The sequence below is a fragment of the Leopardus geoffroyi genome, chromosome B3, assembly GCF_018350155.1.
Source record: "Leopardus geoffroyi isolate Oge1 chromosome B3, O.geoffroyi_Oge1_pat1.0, whole genome shotgun sequence".
NCBI classification, from domain to species: domain Eukaryota; kingdom Metazoa; phylum Chordata; class Mammalia; order Carnivora; family Felidae; genus Leopardus; species Leopardus geoffroyi.
The window spans coordinates 109,606,211-109,628,041 of record NC_059337.1 but is presented as its reverse complement, the minus strand read 5'-3'; the positions used below and the strand labels follow the sequence as shown (position 1 = coordinate 109,628,041).

Below are 21,831 nucleotides of genomic sequence, written 5' to 3'. Positions count from 1 at the left end.
TTCTGAATGATCTGCTCTGTCATCTACCAGAGAAAAGTCAAGCTCGAGGTGTTTTCTGGGTCTTTTTCACCGGGTCCATATCTGTGTTGATAATTTGTAGTAGACCCATATGCCCCCTTCAATCATTTTCATATAGGGTTGTTTTCCTTTGAATGACTTAGATATATGCCCCAAGTTTAGCAAGTAACTCAAGGGTACTCCATATTACTAAAATCATTTCACTCTGACACTAAGAAGAGTAAACAAATCTTTGCCTGATTTTAAAGCATGAACGCCAAGTTCATAGTTTCTGAGTTTCTCAAAAATACGTTTGTGGAGATTCTGTTTTCCTTACATCTTTTAAATCATGTTAGAAACAACTTGAATTTTACATTCCCAAACGTTTCCTTCCAAGGTAGTATTTTGCTTTCTTTTAATGGTTTGAAATTCTTTGATCTTCATTGAGTTTTTTTTCTTTAATATGAAGGATAGATATCATTTATATATTTGCATAGAGTTCTCTTACACTTAAAGCAACTTTTAAAAAATCTTGCAAATTGTTACCTGAAGGATTGTGACCATCAACTGAAAAAAGTATGTTCTTGTAATTTTAAAAATGTTAGATAGCAAAATTCACATGTCTGTGGATAAATGTTTTGGGAATGCCTGAATGCCAAGTCTTCCCAATACTTCCATTAAGTAATTAGGTTAAATAGCATTTTGCAAATGAGGGGATTGAGGTATCTGATTTAACATGTGTCATCACTGACATTTCAGTTTGTAGGCTCTATTTTTAAAGCCCATTGCTCTGATCAGCAGGCTGCTTCTACTGTTGAGAAGAAAACAGTAGCTCTGGGATGATGATTTAAAGGGGTCTGTCTGCACCAAGGCAGACCTGTGATAGCCTGGGCTACTCCAGATAATCAGTGCCAAGGCACTGCCCTGAGTTTCCGTCTGCAACTGTCCTCTCTGTCTAACCCTCTTAGACTTCCTGCTCCCTTGAACCCCAAAACCAGAATATGGATATTTCACCAGCCACTCAGCAAACCTTCTGTCTACTTGGGCAGTCTGACCCTGTAGCTCAACTTGAAAAAAAAAATCTGCCTTCATATCTGAAAGCAATTTTAAAAACAGCCCTGACTCTATGCTAAAATTTGAAGAGTTGCTGTTTTTATAGGAAGATGGGAAATGTAACATCATCTCTTTCTGTTCAAATTTTTAACAGACCTTGGAAAATGACTTATTTTTAATGCCCTTTTCTCTCTGTTTATAACCCTGCTGTCTCAAGTTGACTGTGTTGGAACAGCCATAGGCCATGTATCTGTGAGCACGTGTGTCTGGTGATTTGTAAAACTGCGTACATCACTCACAGTTGTTGAGTACACAGTGTAGAATAAGAAGCAGAAAATAAAGAACAAGCCTGTCTAGGAGATGGTGTGATGGCTTTTGAGATCCCTGTGTCAGCGGTGATCATTTCGGAAAGGGCCATGTTTTTCAATAGGCCCCAGGTTGCAAAGGACCCAAACTGAATATTCCATAAAAATTTCCTCTCTCTAATTCTCTGATTTCTTGAACCTGGTAGTTAAGCCATCTCTTCTTGTCTAGATGACAAATTCCCCTTTGCGGTGACATTATTATGTGACTTTTTTTGGCCAAAGGTATGAAGGTTTTTCCTATTTGGTTTTCATTGCAAGCCACTAATAGGCTATCAACTCTCACGTAGAGACTATTAATAGCTGCATATTTCACTCCCCAAATCCCAAAGCTAACAAAAGCCTCTATGTCTTTAAGATAGGAAATTTGGAGAGGCTTTACTGCATGATGGCTTGGAAAGAATATGATGCAAACTGTGTCTTTGATTTTGATGGAACATTCCTTCAGTGTTTTATCGCTTAATGGATAATTACTCCTTTGAAGGCATTTCTTGTGTCTTCAAATATTTATTATTTGAACTAATGCCAGTTCCTGGTTTGTCCAAATCCTAAGCCTTAAGTGCTCTGAAACTCTTTGCTTCGTGGAGGTTGTAGGAGCCACTGTTTAAAGAACATAGTGGCAGAGTCAAGCCTCATTCTTTGAGTGAAGGAGATAGGAAGCAGTGGCTCATAAAGACACCTGAAGAATCTCAGGGGTTGGGGACACTTTTTTTTTTTTTTTTTAAGATTGCCTTACAAGCTTCAGGTAGAGCTCTGTGTACAACAGGCATCAAGTATTTCTGACATCCTCTTTCTCTGATGTAGGGGTGCTGTCAAAGGCATAGAGCCATCGTATAACTCTGACTGATGAGAGAAGCTTGAGATAGGAATAGTGTTTCAAATGTTCCTCCGAGAGGACTGCTTATCAGAGCATCAGGGATTGCTGTTGAAGTCAATTGGAAACACTTCTCAAAGTGACAAGGAGAAGCATGGAGGAGTGGTCATGCATGGGGAAACTATGAAAAGGAATTTGGTGAGCGAAGCAGGGGTGTAGGGACCCAGACCTCAAGGGAATGCTGGTGTTACTTAAGTGGTGAGACTGCCATTGGGCTCCTGCATTGTGAAATGACACCCTCTGCTCTCCTTTCAAATTCTGGTATTTTGGGCTGAAAAATGTTTATTAATATTTGAGCAACTGGTAGTTGCTTGATTTAGAAAGCAATGAAAATATTGTTGTTTTGGTGCTGGTTCCTGGCATAGCAGTTGGCAGCTGAAGGCAGAGGGAAGGCAGGAGACCAAACCACTGCTGTGGACCTGTCACACTCTATTGTCCTTTCTCTCTCTTACAGGAACCCCTGTTTGGTTTTATATGCAAATTGCACCAATAAGAAATGAACATGAAAAGGTGGTATTGTTCCTATGTACTTTCAAGGATATTACATTGTTCAAACAGCCAATAGAGGATGATTCAACAAAAGGTAATTTCCAAAGGGATGGCCACACTTAAGAATTAGGCTGTTAATTATTTATATTGTTGTTATTATTATTGTTTAGAAAAATACATTGGTTGAACTGGAAAACACAATTTTACTATTAGTACTTCTTTTGCTTTACATTCATGCCAGCAATGATCCAAAATCAGTTTTATCCAGTCATATCATTTGAATGGAAATAGCACGGCTATCCAAAGTTGAAATGAGAATTGGTTAACTTGAATTATAATAAGAGGAATTTAGATAAGATATAAGGAAGAAATTTCACAGGTCATTATTAATTTAGAATCAATATAATGGGAGTTTCAACAACTTCTACCAGGATGAGCTTTAGAAACACAAAATTTAACAACCTGTGAGATGGTTTAGGTGAAGTCCTTTTACAGCACAGTTGATCGGTTGATTGAATTTGGTTGAACTAATAAGTGATTGATTAGCTGATTTTTTTCAGGTTACTTTTCACCCTTTACCCATTTAGCTGTTGCAGATAGTCTTGGGTAGATGCTGTTAGCTTATGTGAAGAATAATTTTGTTATCAAGTGAGTAGCTGGCAAAATACAAACATCCTGACTATAGTCATACTGACTATAATATTCAGGGAGATGGCTATAGAAAGCAGTAGTCAGTGGTGTGCATGTATCCCCCTTTCTAGGTAATATATTCTCATTTTATTCCCTCCAATTATGTTTAAATTAAAAACTGGTGTCATATAAATGAAGAATTTCAAATACTCTTAGAAGATTTTATGAAATGTTATTTTTAATAATCCCTCCAGAGACTAAAAATGAGATCTTCCTCTTTGTATTTGGCAAACATTGTCTTCCTTTCCTTACCTCTTAAAAAAAAACTGGTACAGAAATTTAATCTTTCCATCCGTAACCTAATTATAGAAAAATTTTGTAGTTTTATTCCTTGCATATGGATTCACATATATTATGTTATACCTGGTTGGTTTCTGGTTAGTATCAAATTGCAAGAGGAAAATTTTACAATGTGCAAACCATTTAAAGTATAACATAGGACAATTTATTTGCAAATGTTTCTGAAAATGTGTATATTAAATCATCTCCTGGACTATTGAATATTCACTTTTGGACTCATACTACCTATTCCTTTACTTTTACGCAGAGACTCAGTGTCTAAGAGGTTTAGGATAAATTTAAACATTATTTTTAAAAATAGAATAGTCTTCTAATAGTATTTAGGTTTAATGCTTATTTGTTTTAAAATTCGAAGTTTCTCCATCCAATAGCAATAGAATATGTGTTCTCAAGCTTACATGGAACATTCACTGGATAGATCACATTCTGGCCATAAAACACACCTTGACAAATTTAAAAGAATAGAAAGCTTAAAAAAGGCAGTTTCTTAGACCACAATGGAATTAAGCCAGAAATCCATAACAGAGAGAGCTAAGAAATCTCCAAATATTTGGAAATTAATACATTTGTAAATAGCCCACGGGTCAAAGAAGAAGGCTTAAAGTAAGCTAGAAAAATATTTTGACTAAATGAAAATGAAAATACAACTTATCAAATTTATGGGATGCAGCAAAAGTAGTGGTTAGAAGGAAATGTATGTGACATTAAATGCATATATTAGAAAAGAAGAAAGACGTAAAATTAATAACCTAAGCTTCCACCTTGGGGAGACAAAAAAGAGCAATTTAAACCAAAGCAAACTGAAGACAAGAAATAAGGAACCTTGGAGCAGAAATCAATGAAGTAGAAAATAGGAAAACAGAGGAAATCACCACAACTCAAAGCTGGTTCTTTGAAAAGATCATCAAAGTTAATAAACCTCTAGCCAGGCTAAGTGAGAACAAAGGGAGAAGATGCAGGTGACCAGTATCAGAAATTAAAGAAGGGCCATCACAACTCATCCGAAGGACATTAAAGCATTACAAAAGAATACTTTGATCAACTGTGTAGCCACTGAATTGATACTTTAGGGGAAATGGACCACGTCTTTGAAAAACAAACTGCCAGAACTCACACTGGGAGAAACAGCTAACCTAAATCATTCTATATCTATTAAATAAATTTAATCAATAGTTAATAAACTGACAAAACAAAGGATGTTTTTGTTTTTTATTTTTTGTTTTTGGCAAATCTACAGTCTTTTCTAGAAAATGGAAGCAGAGAGAGCTCCCCTAACTCATTCTGTGAGGCCAGCACTACCCTCATACCAGAGCCAGAAAAAGACACTGCGAGAACAGAACATTACAGACCAATATTTCTCATGAATATAGATATAAAAACCCTCAATAAAAATTGAACCCACATGACAACCAAGTGGGATCTATTCCACATATGCAAAGCTGGTTCGACATGAAAAAAATCAATCCCTGTAATCTTCGCTTCAACAGGCTGAGAAAGAAAGATTATACCATCATATCATTCAACATAGAACAAACATGACAAAACCCAGCACCCATTCATGGTAAAAACTCTTAGTAAAGTAGGAATAGAGAACTTCCTCAACTTAATAAGGAACATTTATGAAAAACCTATAGCTAACAGCTGACTATATCTTAAAGTAATATGTTTTAAAATAATTGGTATACGATTTGTGACCTAACATATTCTTCAGATGAATTTCTCTTGCCTTCGCACTGAATGACGATAATACAGAGTAAGAAGCCTTCATGTCACAGTCTTTTCCCTTAAATAATATTTATATTTATATTTATATTTATATTTATATTTATATTTATATTTATATTTATGTTTATATTCAATGAATATTATTTTCTCTCACTTTTTAAAAGTGATTTCATGACACCACTGAAGTTAGGGAGAATATGGTACATTTGCAGTTTTGGCCTGCTGAACGTTGATGGTGTCAGTATATTTAGCCTATTTATAGAAACTGAAAGTTGACAGCATTCAAAGTGAGATTGGGGAAAAGGTGCTAATATTGAGAGTTGACTTTTCTCAAATTAATGCCCTTCCATTTATCGGCCTAAACCTCCATCTCTGTATCCTTACATCAGAATCACAGAGTTCCTCCTGTGGCAGAATCTCTTAACTGCATCACGCATTCTTATAAAAAAAATGGTATTTGAATAAATGCCAAACGACTTAGACCTTTTGATTTTGAACTATGTGCTGGATAGATATGTAAATTAGCATTTAGAGGGGAAATCAGACCCCACTGTGAAAAGCATTAGGGAAGACTATCTCTTTCCAGGGCCTGAATTTGTAGAGGAAGAGCTTATTTTAAACAGACTTTTATTTTGAGACTCTTCCACACCTGTCAAATACATAACAGATTATTGAACAAGTAATGCACAATGTAACCATGAAGGCTGTATATGAGCTACTTTCCATTATTCATATGAGCTGTAAAATTAATATGAAAAATTCAATAGAAATAAAATATTTATGCCATTAAGTAATCATCCTGCTATCTCTATGAAGGTAGAAGCATAGGAAAGTATGTTTGGAAATCTTGGCGGAAAAATATGTCTCTCAAATTCTTAAGTTGAGTAAAAGGGTAAAAGGGAGTGTGGAACTTTTAAGAAAGTGCAGATAAGATTTCATGATAACACCGTAATATCAAAATGATTTGGGTGTAGAGCATCAAACTGGGAGATGGTAGATTTACTTTAATTCGGGCTTGGGCACCAGAAATACTTAACATGAGACTTTTCAGGACTCTTCTAGGAAATTTTGTTCCCCTTGTTTATCTATTTTACCAATTTTTCCCCCTAACCAAAAATGTTGATTAAGCACACAGAATGGTGCAGGCCATTCTGCACCTGTGTCCTGAAGGTACATAGTTCCTTCCCTCATATGATAATGGGGGAGGGGAAGACAAACAAGTAAATATAGATTGGAAATTTTCTTCTGATTGCTCTTATTTTCTCAGTAATATAAAAAACATGGTTCTCACCTGAGAGTAAGCATGGTGAAGGAGATGAAGTATTGAAGGTTTGGGGAGAGAGGAGTAGGCATGAAATGGTGATCTAAGAGGGTGGAAAAGTGAGTGGGCAAGGGGAATTCAGCAGATTTGCTGAACACGAAGGTCTGCTTGGGGCTAGTGATCATGAATTCACCTGCATCTATGAGCATGATTATATATTTTACTCCACCTATGTTTAGTCGAAGGTGTATAGATGCAGAAGTAATGAAGAGTTGGATTTAACCAGAGTTGGGATTTGATAAGGTGAGTAAGATGAAAAGAATCAGAGAGAAGGATCAGGGAGTTGTGGCTGTTGCAAGGGAGGACATGGAGGGTGTTTGCAAAATTCTGAGGAAGTACTTAGGTAGTAGAGTTCTACCTAGGACATAGGAAATAGTGTTTTAAGATGAAGAATAGACAAGTGAGTCCATACATTAACAGGCCAGAATGTAACTTTTAATCCCAGAGCAAGGGCATTTTACCTTCTTAATGTGAAATGTCGAAAGTCCTTTGAAGATTTGCCAAGGTTGGAATTAACATTAATCTCCTTCTACGTGATTTGGTATTTTTACCAAGAAACCCAGACACATAGTTGAAAGACTTGAGTAAACTAATTCTGAATAAATACAATTGTTTCTAAATTGTATCTGGGATAGTAACTATAATGTGATAGCAATTTACATGCACCTCTTCCTCATAATGAATCTCACGATACCAAAACTTCAATCTAGGTTGATTTTTGCCTTTAAAATGAATGGCACTTACTGATGTCAATGATACCTTTGACGTACATCATGATGGATGGTAGTAAAAACCATTGAAGGGAAGGAAACCTGTTTTGATGGAGTAGTTACTATATGTCAGGAACTTTATATTCTTTATTGCTCTTACCTATAATACTGAAAATTAGTATTGCTATCTCTGCTTTACTGTTGAAGATCCTGACATGCAAAGTGTGACTGATTTTCAATCCCATATTCTCTCTATTGCATCATGCTGTCTCATCCTTTCTAGTGGAAACTTACTATTGCATTTTTGTCACCTTAATCCCCTGCTCTCCTTTTTTCCTGCAACAATTGAGAACACTCTGATTCTGACAGTATTGTACTGTATTAAACCAATGAAATTTACTGATAATAATCAAGGGGGCAAAGCATTTTTGTTATCTTTTGTTCCTGGTACTGAGGTCTTGGAACTGTTGCTCAGCTAATCAGTCAATGGTACCTGATTCATCATTTGTAATAATGCAAAGGGGAAAAATTACAGCCAAGAAATCCATTCTGTTGATTATCCATATGTGTTCTAAAAGAGATGACCAAAATCTCTGCCCATTTAGCTGTGCGGTATTTTCAAACAGATTCCAAAACTGCCAAGACACTCACAGTGTGAAATATCCTGTGCCAAATAGTTATGGCATCTTCATGCCAATAATTGAGACAAAAAATTCCTATAGAATGAAACTAACAGCAAAAATAGCAACCTTCCCCTTGTGGGAAGCCAATGGTTTTCTTTAGAGAGGAAACAACAGATGAAATATGAGTAATTATACCATGTAGTCTCTTTGGCCAAGTGTATAATTGTTTACCTAAGCTTTTTTCTTATAGATTAGAATCTTGTGTTGCAGTCTAGTAAGATTGATTTTACTGCCTCTGTGACTTCCTCTTATTTTTAAGATTAGGCAGTCCATGACAAAGAGGTTAATTGCAACCCAATAGAGCTAAACTAATGTTTTATTAAGAAGGAGTTGGCATCCTGAGCTTTTAGGAGAACAAATGTTCTCATAATTCCATGAACAACTCATAGAACAAGTTTTAGGCTCTTCATATTCAGCTGTCTGTTCACATTACCCCATATCGACCACATCTAAGTAACATCAGCGAACTGTGCTGAATAATCAGTTATACCAGTTAGGTCTCTGTAAAGGTGAGACCAGTAAATGTATCGCTGGAAAAAGTTAGAACTGCTGATGTGCCTTTTTTCTGACCTAGACAGTATGGCTGCTCAATTTTTTCAAAGTTTGACTGTATAGTGGGGGTTGGTGACAGAGCAAATGAACTAATTTAGTTAATAACATAGGCAATTCCAGATGTGTCCAAGGGCACAAAAGGATAGGCATAGGAAATTCGCTGTCGTGTTGTTAGTGATAGAGAAAAATCTAGAAACCACTTAAATGCCCATAAACAGAACATATGCATGATCAGAAAAGAGCAAATACCTACTTCTCTGAGATGATAAAGAGGCAGGCAAGATTCAGTGCCATGTGGGTGGGTCTAGAGATGGAGGGGACAGAAAGGAAATTGAAGGCTATCATGTTTCTTATGGCCTCTGCTTATTCAATAACATTTGACGAGGTAATTGGTTGAGAGTGAGGAGAGAGGGGTAGTATAAGGGTTTTGAGAAAAATGCTCAAAACAAATGCTCAAAAACAAGTAATTGTTTAGAACTGAGAATTATAAGAAAGCCCTAATCCTGCCATGGCTGTAGGAAATGAGAGAACGCATGTCATTTGATGATTTGTATTCTTCCATGTGTCAATGAATTTATTCTTTCAATATCTCTTTTAATTTTTTTCAAAATATTTTCTGGATAAACCTTATTACATTCTGGGAATAAAAATTGGCTTCTTTGTTAATCCAATCCTTAGATGTACTAAGTGTGTAACATTACTTGTCTTAGAAATATGAAGCTTCAATTAGTATAACATTGCCTTGGAAGTTTCTAGAAATATTCAATGCAATTATAATATCAAGTTGAAGAAAGAAAGAAAACGATCACCTGAAATATTGTAATGTATCTATTGCCAACATGTCATCTGAAGACACCCTTGCCACTTTTACCGAACAAAGCAAAACCAAACCCAACCCCTGATAATAAAACAAAATGGGACTTATTTTAAATTTGATTTTTAAATTACAAATAAGTCAATTAATTAATTAATGGCCTGTTTTATGCCAGGCCCTTATCAAGTGCTTGAATATGGAGAGATGAACAGTAGTTCAGTGGGAGTGACTAACATGTTAATCAACAACTGCCATTAGTGTTGCAAGTGCCATGTGAGGTATTTATCCTATGATGTGCAAGCACAGAGGAGGATACCTCTCTTATGAGTGGATCTAAGAAGGTTCCAGAAGGAGATAATGCTTTAACTGAGTCCAGAGGTTCCAGTCAGTGTTAGCCAGACATAAGGGGATGGGGGGAAGCATTTCAGGCAGGCAGAATGATTATAATGCTTGAAAACCTGGACACAATGAATATCATGGGGTGTACAGAGAATTCCTAGGAGATTTAATTTTAGTTTTGAATTTATTCTTCCTTTAATTTGCTGTTAATTTTGGTAGAGTTGTTATACAGAGCATGTATAAAGAAGTAGAAGGAGATGAATGCAGAGCAGATCTTTGGGGCCGGAAACTAAATGACCTATATACCAAGAAAATGCAATGTTATCCTGAAGACCTCTGGGGATCTTAAAGAGTTTGAAATGGGGAAAGGGGAAGCACTTTGGCAGCAATGTAGAGTTGCTTGGGAGTATATGGTCAGAGGGCAGATAGAGAGTATCGTCTTCAAGATACTGCCAACCTAACTCAGGTGGAAGATTGTCTGACATATAGGGATGGAGAGACGAGATTCAACTTGAGTGAATTTATTAATAAGTTATAGTCTATAAGTCTTGAAAGTGATTGGATATGTGGGTGTGGAGGTAACAGTGAAGGAGGATGGTAAATTTCAAGTTTCTGATTGGACAACTGGAAATATCATGGGACCATTCACCAAGTCCAGGAATACATGAAAGGTGAATAGTTGGAGATGGAGGGAGACGATAATGAGATCAGTTTTGGATGTGCTGAGTGTCAGATGCCTATAGAACATCTTAGTAAAAGGTGCCTAATGGCTGACTAGATACAAGATAGGTCTAATGCTGAGAAGAAGAGTCTAGACTGGTGATACAGATTGCATGTTGGTCTTTTACATTGATGTTAAGTTCTTAGAGAGCTGGTGGCATATCTGGTGATGGTTGTTGTTGTTGTTGTTCTTCTTCTTCTCCTTTTAGCACATTGCACAGGGTTAGCCTTAGGGTTGCATACAATCCCCAAAGCCTAACATTTTTGTTGTTGTTGTTGTTGTTGTTCTAGTCACTAGGATAAAGTCCATTGGTGAAGAATTAAGGACATTCTATCAACTGATGCCAGATTACTTTTTTTTCTAATCCACTTATTGGATACCATAAAGGGAGCTGAACAGTTGGGGAAATACAAAGCTTAAATGAAGTCAGAATTAGCCTGAAAATGGTAGTAAAACATGATGTCACCTACCTAGTATAATTTGAAAGGCATTTGACGGGTGTCTGCTGAGGGTTTTTTCCTTCATCTTTTGTCACATTGTCTGAAATTTCATCCTTGCCGTTACCGTCATTCCTTGAGACCATCAGAAGTTTTCCTTTTTTTTTTTTTTAAATTTTTTTTCCACGTTTTTATTTATTTTTTTTGGGGACAGAGAGAGACAGAGCATGAACGGGGGAGGGGCAGAGAGAGAGGGAGACACAGAATCAGAAACAGGCTCCAGGCTCCGAGCCATCAGCCCAGAGCCCGACGCGGGGCTCGAACTCACGGACCGCGAGATCGTGACCTGGCTGAAGTCAGATGCTTAACCGACTGCGCCACCCAGGCGCCCCCAGAAGTTTTCCTTTTTTAAGGAGTTATTTGGCAAATAACCTAGTGAAGTACAATATCATAGAAGTTATCAAATGGTCTTATTGGAATCTTTAATAAATTAGAGCTTTTGGAATATCCAGAAAAGGATAGTTGAGACAGACTCAGAGTATGGTTAGTTTTGCTCTACTTACTCACGTCTCATTGATGTCTCCTTGAAATTAATTATTTAATAATGGGAATTTGAGGCGTTGGGAAGAAATTTCTTTCTCATTAAATTCACATCCCCTCCCCCACCAAAGTTAAAATTACTACTCTTTCAGAAAACAATGTTAGAGATTCTAGATATTTAAAGAATGGTATTTAGATACCACTGCAATTAACAAGAGAGAAATAACATTTTGCTGTTACAAGAAAGATGGAAGTGTGATATGAACCATAATATGTGAGATTTGTTGAAATTGGGTTTCATTTTCTTATGTGTATATATCTACACACAAATGCACAGTAAAATTGTTTTTTATTAGGCTATAATAAGTACCCCCCCCCCCCCATCTTCCAGCAGCTTAACACAGCAGAAGCATGTTTCTTGCTCACGTTACAGTCCAAGGCAGGTGATCCTTGGCATATGGCAGCCTTCCATGCACGGATTCAGTGCTTTACTATTCCCTAGGGGCTTGTTGTCACTTGTATCCAGCTGGTAGAAGGAGGGAGAACGTGTAGAGAAGTCTCACCTGCTTCATAAGTTGTGGCATGTGTGAGAGTGACACACATCATTTCTGCTTTCATTCCATTGATGAGAACTGGGAACATGGGGACAGCTGGATGCAAGGAGTGCTGGGAAATACATTCCTGGCTGGACAGTTGTTTTCCAGTAACAAATCTATATAATGCAAGGGGGAACACAGAATTTTGTGGACAGCTGTACCTTGGGTACTGGGACTATGTAATAGATATGAGCAAAACACAAAGATCACACGTAAAAATTAGCCATTACTTTATAGCTACACTTGAAATATGTGGTGATGTTTATGTAGAAATAAAGTGCTTTAGATTGATACTTTTTATTAGTTCTGGATGTTATGCTATTTCTGAGATCCCCTGAATATTAGCAAGAATGTTGGGTTCCATATTCATTATATGTGAAAAACTGAGACTTTCTCTCCTTATTTTAAGGTTGGACAAAATTTGCCCGATTGACACGGGCTTTGACAAATAGCCGAAGTGTTTTGCAGCAGCTCACGCCAATGAATAAAACAGAGGTGGTCCACAAACATTCAAGATTAGCTGAAGTAAGTGGGAGACTAACTTTCCTTCCCAAGATGGTGGTGGTAGCACATTTTTCCCCCTGAAATGATTCAATATAGATATCTGTGGTTATTATATTATAAGTACTCATCCTCTAATTATTTTTCCTGTGTAGATTTATAGAAATTTCAAATATATCTTTTTATTCTCTTGTATTTTTGAAATGGGAAACAAGTTCATGATATCCCAAGTCATATCTGTAGAGGTCTGTAGATGGTGAGATTTTCTTCGAGTAAGTGAGATAGGAAGTTCACTCATTTCATCCATAACCTGAGGGTTTTCTCTGTGCTTGGTACTCTATCAAGGATGGAAAGATGAATATGCAATGGGATCTACCATCAAGGAACTAAAGATCCTTGCAAAAAAACCTGACAATAGAATGTGACAGGTAGGATGACACACATGCAAAAGCATTTACCTAGACTTGGGGCTCTAGGGAAGCTTACCTGGGGTGAGTGAATCTTGAAGGAAAAATATGAGAGATTGGTAAAGAAGGGATGCAGGTCATTCCTACCAGGGAGACCAGCAGGTGCAAAGGCACAGAGGTGAGACAGTATGATGACTTTGAGTATGAATTCAGTGTGGGTGAGGTCAGGGGAAGGAAAGGTTAAAGTGATGTGTAGTAAAACAGTGGTGGTTTGTGTCCCATGAGTTAGGGAAAAGATATGATCACATTTGTACTTCAGAGAAACCTCTCAAAGGGAGATTAGTCCCTACGGTTTTCTTTGCGATGCTATGTTTTTCCTGTATTAATTTAAAAACATGATTCTGAGAAGGGATCCATAGATTTCACCAGATTGTCAAAAGGGATCCATTGTACAAAAATGATTAAGACCCCCTGCTTGACCTAGTGGCTCTGTGTTGAATGGGAGGATAGGGAAACCAGTTAAGAGACTTAATGGTAAATCAGTTAGGTTGACCATGGCTTTAAGCAAGGAAACCAGAAGCAGAAGTGGGCAGAATGCAGACACGCCAAGATTAGAGTCAACACATTTGTTGACTAGTACTGTTGGCTAATAAAATAGCATATATAAGAACAGGAAGAGAAGGTTTAGGGGCAATGGTTATGAGTTCAGTTTGGGGCATATTAAGTTTGAAGTGCCTGACAGAAAAATCCAAGAGGGGATGCCTCAAAGGCAGAGGAATTTATGGGTCTGGCTCTGGAGGGATTTCTGGGTCTGAGTTGCAGACCTTGGTGCCATAGGATGAGATGATGTTGCCCAGAGAAAGTATAGTGACCCAGAGAGAAAAGGAATTGAGGACAGAACTCCAGGTAGAAGCTTTGGTGTTCACGTGTCTTCTATAATCATCACTTGTCTTCCCCGTGTTGCCAAAAGTTAATGAAGCCACCAAAGCTCTGCAGAGCAGTTAGTGGGCACTCAGAAAACATTCTGAGGTGACCTACCAAAGCAGAGAGAGATAAAATTAAATGTATATGTTCATCAGTTTGTTCTGCTGGAGAAAAGTGAGTTGAAGCACTCTAGAGTATCTTTCTGAACTGGTTGCAGATATTAAATTTGGTTTGGAGAGGGTTAGAAAGTAAAGTATGTTCCTTGAATTTGGAGGGTTCTGGAGCTTTTCTTGGACCATAGCTAACTGGGGGATTTGGAAGGCTTTCTGCTTTAAATGGCACTGTTATCTTGGGGAGAAACTAAAACTTTGATGTGCAAACACATTTTTAAAAGCCAAGGTAAGATCATGATTACAACTAAATATTAATAATAATGATAATCGCAATATTTTAAAAGACAATATGCAATTAGTACAGGATTTAATGTTCTTTTAAAAAAAATTTAAGTGTTTATTTTTGAGAGAGAGAGAGACAGAGAGACAGAGACAGAGCATGAGCAAGGGAGGGGCAGAGAGAGATAGAGGGAGACACAGAATCCGAAGCAGGCTCCAGGCTCTAAGCTGTCAGCACAGAGCCCAACGCAGGGCTTGAACTCACGAACCGCAAGATCATGACCTGAGCTGAAGTTGGAAGCTTAACCAGCTGAGCCACCCAGGCGCCCCTCAACTAGCACAAGACTTAAAGCAGACTGTTAGATACAACTTCCTTTGTCAATAATTCTTGTTATGAAGTACTACTTGATTTTACAACTTTCTTTTCTGCCTTAATTGTCCATTTCCTTTTACAAAACAAACTGGAGTGGAAGAGCTTATTTCTGTGACTGCTGACTTTCATAGCTATGATTCCTTTCTGGTCTTAATGATACCTTATTCAGAATTTTTCTTTTCTCTGTTATACCACTGGGAAAGAACAAGAGGAAAGGGATCATAGAGAGGAAATTTTTTACCTTAGCACCCTGAATCATTCGTTGGTTTTTTCTTCTGCATCAACTGGGGAAGCTTCCCCTCAACGGCTCATGATTTTCTTTTACTTTTATTTTTTAGGAAATTTCATTCCCGTTTCTTCCCATCTGATTTTATTTTGTTTTTATTTTTTTGCTTTGCCTTTTGATTATTGTTAGTTTCTTTGTTGACCATCCTTAAGTCACAAACCTGACTCAGACAAAATTGTTTTCTGTCAGGTTGTAGGTTTGATTTCAGAGAACATGAAGAGATAACAAGATTCTCAAAAGATATTTTGTTTGCATGTGCTCTGAATCCAAAGGCTGACCCACAAGAAGCATCAATTTAGCAAAAGGATATCATTTCAAAAATTTTACTCTGAGTCTTATAATGTGTTCAACCTGAGTATATGGATTTGCTGGTAAATTTCAGGCTTTCACTTTTTCCAAGATAAAGTATAAATTTCCAAGATAAAAATATAAATTTTATCTCAATTCCATCTGGACACCTACATTTGGAGCCGATTCCCAGTTTCAGAGATCCTGGTCTCCGTGTAGGCAGTTCACCTATTGTCCACGTGAACCCATATCCTGCTGACTGGCTTCAGCTTCTCACTTTTATACTGGTGGAGCGATAAACTTCCGTAATAATGCCATGTCCATGGTCCTGATTCTATTAGCGTCAATGCTCTCAGATATTCAGAGAGAAAGAATGTGTCTGTATTGGGATAAAAATACATCGGAAAATGTGTTTTCACCCCCTCCACCTCAGGCTCATCACTTATGAAAGTACAAGTGGAATAGCGATGAAAGTGAAGAATTGTTACTCACTGCTTTATAAAAGCACCGGCGTCAGAGTGAAGATGAAAGTAGTGCTCTGCATCTGAGAGACATCAAAGCACAAGCATGTGTGTTCCTTTGTTGTTCATGCGTGCTCCTGCTCCTTGTCTTCTTGTAGCATTTCTGGATCCTTTTACATATGCAAGTCACTGTCTGAAGAACTAGGTCCTGGATGGCTAAAGAAATAAAAGACAAGAGTTTTACCTTGGACTGTGCATTATAATCGCCCAAGAAAGGTTTTGAAAATATGGGCCTGAGAAAGAGTATACTATAGTTTAAAAAATTTCTCCACATGATTCTAGATTGTAACCAGATTTAAGGGATACTGACCTTAGGAGTGATCCTATTCCATCTCTAGAGAAGACATCTCATATTCTGCTGAGGTGCTGAGCAGGGCAGGCTTGTCTATAAACACAGTGTGTGGGGCTACAGTGCTTTTAGGGGTCCATGGGATGTTTGAATTTCTATTAACAGTAGAAGGAAAAATTAAACTTTTAGGTTAAAAAATTGAATATATAATATTTATTTTTTGCAACAATGCAGTTGTAAAATGGAATTTTTATCTATCTATCTATCTATCTATCTATCTATTTATTTTTAAATGTTTATTTTGAGAGAGAGAGGGAGAGTGAGAGAGAGAGCAGGGATGGGCAGAGAGAGAGAGAATACTAAGTAGCCTCCATGCTGTTAGTGCAGAGCCCAACACAGGACTTGATCCCATGAACCGTGAGATCAGGGCCTGACCTGAAATCAAGAGTTGGATACTTAGCCAACTGAGCCACCCAGGTGCTCCTAGTTTATTATATGTTTTTTGGAGGAAGGGTCCAGGAAAGCAAAAATGCTCAGGGCCCATGAAGGTCATAATACACCCTGGCACTGAGTTTATTTTCTAGGTATACTTTCTTTGTGCTCAGTCTATGGTCTGTGTAGATATAGATGGTAAAATATTAACATTGACTTTGAAGAAAGTTTTCATGTCTAATACAGTGAAGTTGGAATGGGTAGACCATTGGTTGTAAAGTGAGAGAGAAACCATGATTATATATATAAAGCTCTATCCCCAAATGAAGCTTTCATTCCTGGTAAGAAAATTTGCTGCCAAGTAATTTAAGACCTTATGGGACAAATATGGCTGGGCACTGATAATGAGGATAAATACATAAAAATCTTTAGAAATAGTTCTTATAGCCCCCAAACTAATAACAATAGTTTTAATACACAACTAAAGAGAATACCAGTGATGTTTTTTATGTTTCAAAATATTAATGATGGGTATTATATACATAGTTTTCAGATATGTAAGTTCTATGCATGAGAGAAACTTTTCAGGATAATTCTCTCTCAAGTTTCAAGAAGTGCTAGTATATTTGCTTTGCTTTGCGGCTTATGAGTTACATGCTAGTAGGTATTTTTGTTTATATCTATTTTTACATTCAAATATTGATGCATTTAGGGGCGCCTGGTTGGCTCAGTTGGTTAAGCGTCTGACTTCGGCTCAGGTCATGATCTCCCGCTCTGTGAGTTCCAGCCCCGCGTCAGGCTCTGTGCTGACAGCTCAGAGCCTGGAGCCTGCTTCAGATTCTGTGTCTCCCTCTCTCTCTGGCCCTCCCCTGTTCATGCTCTGTCTCTCTGTGTCTCAAAAATAAATAAACGTTAAAAAAAATATTGATGCACTTATGATTTAATGGTAACCCTTTGACTCCTACTGGACCCCATTAGCCCTGGAGACACTGAATAATTGGATATATAATATGACAAAGCTGCTGGAAATACTGTTTATGAAAGTCACATTTATAAACTCCTTACATATAGGTTCACTCAGCCTTAGCTTCATTGATGGCATGGAGCAGAGCTCTCGGATCTATTCTTTCAACTCCTTTTCACAATTTCCAGGTTCCATGTTCTGCAAAACAATGCTAAATCAGTGTTTGTTACTTTTGCCCAGTGCTGCCCAGCCTTCTGCTCTTGCTCTGTCATCTGCTTTTTGTCTTTGCCTCTTTAATTAGACCTGCTTAGAGTAAGTCAAGGTTCATATAACCTTGCAGTGAAAATTTTCCGTTTGTCCAAAAAGGTATAGAGAAGCAAACCTGAGTATTTAGCATTTTTTTCCCTAAAGAGAACATTCATCTGGGCAGAAAACACAGTTCTTCAAGTCCTGGTTGAAGGGAGAAAAGGAAAATGTAGGCTATAATATTTACAACCCTGATATCACTATGCCAATCATTAGGGCCCTTGCTGAGTCCCACTCAACAGCAAGATCACCAACAGTGTGGTCCTGAGGTTCAGCGAGGCCATCAGAATCAAAGTTATGCTCTCTGAGGTGCTAAATATGTGTGAAGAATGGATAACAGTGAGTCACCCAAATAAGTGCTGGATAATCAGAGATGTGATTTTAGGCAGGCTTGCAAGTGAGTGTACAGAATGCAGTCTCAGAAGTGGATTCCAGCAGTGCTGTGGATCAATGTTGGTGTTGGAGGAAGTCATCAAGAGGATGTGACTGCTGGTTGACTCTTGAGCTGAACCCAGGCAATTGAAGGCTTCTCATTCCTGTCCTTCAAATGTACATTCTACCCACTGTTCCCATAGTGGGAACCATTTTCAAGGACATAGTGCTGAAAGAGTAGGATGTTTTGGGGACCATTTGGATGATATATGTAACCGGACCAGGGCATCTCTTAATCTTTTAAGATTCTGGTGGGTGGGTGGTAGATATCTACTAGTCTCATGGCTTCCTGCCACAAGCCTCATAGGTATGTTCCCTAGCTTATTAAACCTTCCACCTAAGAATATGGTGTGGTCTGCCTTTTTCTTTGGTTTCTTCTTGCCCTTGGTGTTTGGGGGCCAGTTTGTGAACCAATATTTGGCCACTGGAGAGAAAGCCAGGTGGAACAGCAGATTAACTTCCTTTGAACAAACTTTGGTACAACTCAGAAGTGGGAGACAGAACTATGGGGTGTGATTAGTCTGGAAACCAGGAGTCATGAAAACTATGCTGTGGTTTGAGTTTTGGTGAGTTTGAAGTCATTACTAACTGTACAGAGATGTCCAAGTCATTTATATGCACATTGTCTCTCTTTTAGGTTCTTCAGCTGGGATCAGATATCCTTCCTCAGTATAAGCAAGAAGCGCCAAAGACGCCACCACACATTATTTTACACTATTGTGCTTTTAAAACTACTTGGGATTGGGTGATTTTAATTCTTACCTTCTACACCGCCATTATGGTTCCCTATAACGTTTCCTTCAAAACGAAGCAGAACAACATAGCCTGGCTGGTGCTGGACAGTGTGGTGGACGTTATATTTTTGGTTGACATTGTTTTAAATTTTCACACGACTTTTGTGGGACCTGGTGGAGAGGTCATTTCTGACCCCAAGCTGATAAGGATGAATTATCTGAAAACTTGGTTTGTGATCGATCTGTTGTCTTGTTTACCTTATGACATCATCAATGCCTTTGAAAATGTGGATGAGGTAAGTTTTTTTTTTTTCTGAGTACTGTGGTTCATATGTTTTGAGAAAATTAAGATAAAAGTTTATAGATAATCGAAACTTCTTTTTAGCCACATGTTCAGCCTTCACCCTACTTGCCATAAATTGTAATATTCAATTACTTTATGTTAATTTTCATCTGCTTCCTTTTCTTGCTTTCTGGTTGATAATACCAATTACTGGGACAGTGGTTGTGGTTGGAAATTGTGGTTTGAAAAGTGGAGGTTGTGGTTGGAGGAGGTGGAACAGAAGAAAAGTCGTAGCATTTGGGGCAAAACAGTTTATGAACTAGGTAATAGACTAAAAGATATGAAACAGATGTATTTTCTTTGGAAAACTAGCATTTTAAAATGCTATGCATCCATAGATCTTTTGTTTCCTCCTCTCCAGATATATATGGTAGCAGTGCTTGATTGAGATAATATAAAAAAAAGTTTATGGAAAAGTCTTAAATTTTTGCCTTTTTGGTTTCTTCTTTATAGCCTTTGCTTTAAATTTTGTCTAAACACATATGTGGCTCTTAGAGACTATATTGGATGATTTCCGATGTCTGGTCTAGTTCAAGGTTCTGCTCATTCAGTGTGTTACCTATACAATTACAAACACTTAAAATATGTAATGTCTTAAAAGACCACTTTATCCAGAGGTTCCTAACTTCTAACTTAATAGTGGATGATTTTCAACTTGCTACATCAAGCTAATAGGATGCAACCAATAATCTCAACTAATAACATAAAAATGAGTCAATATAGAATGCATCTATTATTAAAATATGTTCATAATGATAATATTACAAACTTAATTTCCCTAAAGATTCTACTCTGTCCTTGTCAGCTGCTCAGATGGAAAATTCTCCACTACATTGTTGTTGTTATTCTATGTATGTTGGGAGGTAGATAGAAACTATTCGGTGACTTTTTTCCATACAATTTCTATGCTCACTTAACTTTAATATTATTAAAAAAACCCTATTTCCCTGAAAGTTAAGTGCAGACATTGTATTTTGATGCCATACACATTAGTTTAAAAATTACAGAAAAAAGAGCAATGATAGTAAATTATTTTATAATTTTAGATTCCATTTACATCAAGCTTTTAAAGGTACATTTATTTCTTTCCTATTTACCCTCTGGAAAGGGTTGAGAGGAGTTTATTTTGAAAATGTGAAATATGATAAGGAGATGATAGAAGTTATATTTCACTTACTATATGAATTTATATATTAAGATTTCAGTCATTTAGAACATAGACACCAATATTTTAATAACAAGAATCAAAAGATTGGCTCAGTTCATAAAAGGGAAGATACATTAAATGTGTTACAAAATAATAAATGTATTTGACATAATATATAAATATATCAAGAGATCCTCAGCCTCATGCATATTAAGTAAAATGCAAAGTAAAACTATACACTGACATACCATTTTTAGGTTGTTACGAGCAAAGCTTAGTTTGGGTACCTGGGTGGCTCAGTTGGTTGAGTGTTGGACTCTTGATTTCTGATCAGGTCATGATCTCATGGTCATGGGATCAAGCCCCACATCAGGCTACCTGCTGAGCTCGGAGCCTGCTTAAGATTCTCTCTCTCCTTTTGTCCCTCCCCCACATGCGATTGTTCTCTCTCTCTCTCTCTCTCTCTCTCTCTCACAAAAAACACAAAACAAAAGAAAACACCAAAAAAAAACCCCAAACAAAACCAAAAACCAAAAACCAAACAAAAACTTTGCTAACACACTAGGATGGTGAGTATGGTGGCTAAGAAGGTGCACTGCTCAGATCTTCCTTCATGAAAACCTGCTACCCAGAGCACAATTCATAGCTTCCTGGAACCAGCTCTTGGTTTGGGAAAGACAACTGTTAGCATCTTTTTCGAACTCAGCATTCATTCAGTGAGTTATCACACTGTCACACTAGTAGCTTGAAACTGGCCATGGCCGCAGTGGGAGTGTTTACACCCAGAAAGACACAAATGGTATGAATAAAGGCTTTTTTTTTTTTTTTTTTTGACTGACAGCTACTGCATTGTCTGATCTGTTGCATTTCATACACTGAAACCATATTTCCCCAAGGCTACTCTTAGCCAATAATTAAGAATGGTGGTAAACAGTATAGTTAGTCGACTCCTGCTCAATGGGGAACTCCTCTATTGAGTAGCATTTGCTCTGGGGCTCCCCATTTACCTGTACTGTGGTCTGAGACCGTTCTACCCAATACCTCTTCAGACGTGTCAGACCTGCATTGTGGTCTGAAGCCTCCTCCCTCTTCCCTTTATCTTTCCCAGGTATTCATCTCAGTAAAACTCTTGCACATGTAACCCTGACTTGGCAGCACTCTGTAGGGGACGTGAACTAATAAAGTGAACGTGTGGGTATTCTCATACATTGCCCAAGGGGAAGGTAAATTGGTAAAACTTCTATGCAGAATGATTGACATTACCTCATTTTGGAAAAAACAAAACAAAA

General features: G+C 37.5%; 1 protein-coding gene and 1 long non-coding RNA gene across 2 annotated transcripts in view; one reads left to right on the top strand and one right to left on the bottom strand.

Moving 5' to 3' along the window:
* KCNH5 (potassium voltage-gated channel subfamily H member 5) overlaps positions 1–21,831 on the top strand; it is a 302,237-nt gene that overhangs the window by 50,367 nt on the left and 230,039 nt on the right. The window contains exons 4-6 of the mRNA XM_045451190.1: positions 2,741–2,869; positions 12,613–12,728; positions 18,956–19,348. Of these exons, the coding sequence (XP_045307146.1) occupies positions 2,741–2,869; positions 12,613–12,728; positions 18,956–19,348 (638 nt within the window). The remainder of the gene's footprint in view (positions 1–2,740; positions 2,870–12,612; positions 12,729–18,955; positions 19,349–21,831) is intronic.
* Positions 16,269–19,183, bottom strand: LOC123583963. The gene is made up of 3 exons (XR_006705082.1): positions 19,081–19,183; positions 17,682–17,778; positions 16,269–16,339 (listed from the first exon to the last, which is right to left on the bottom strand). It is a non-coding gene; the product is annotated as an uncharacterized LOC123583963 (long non-coding RNA).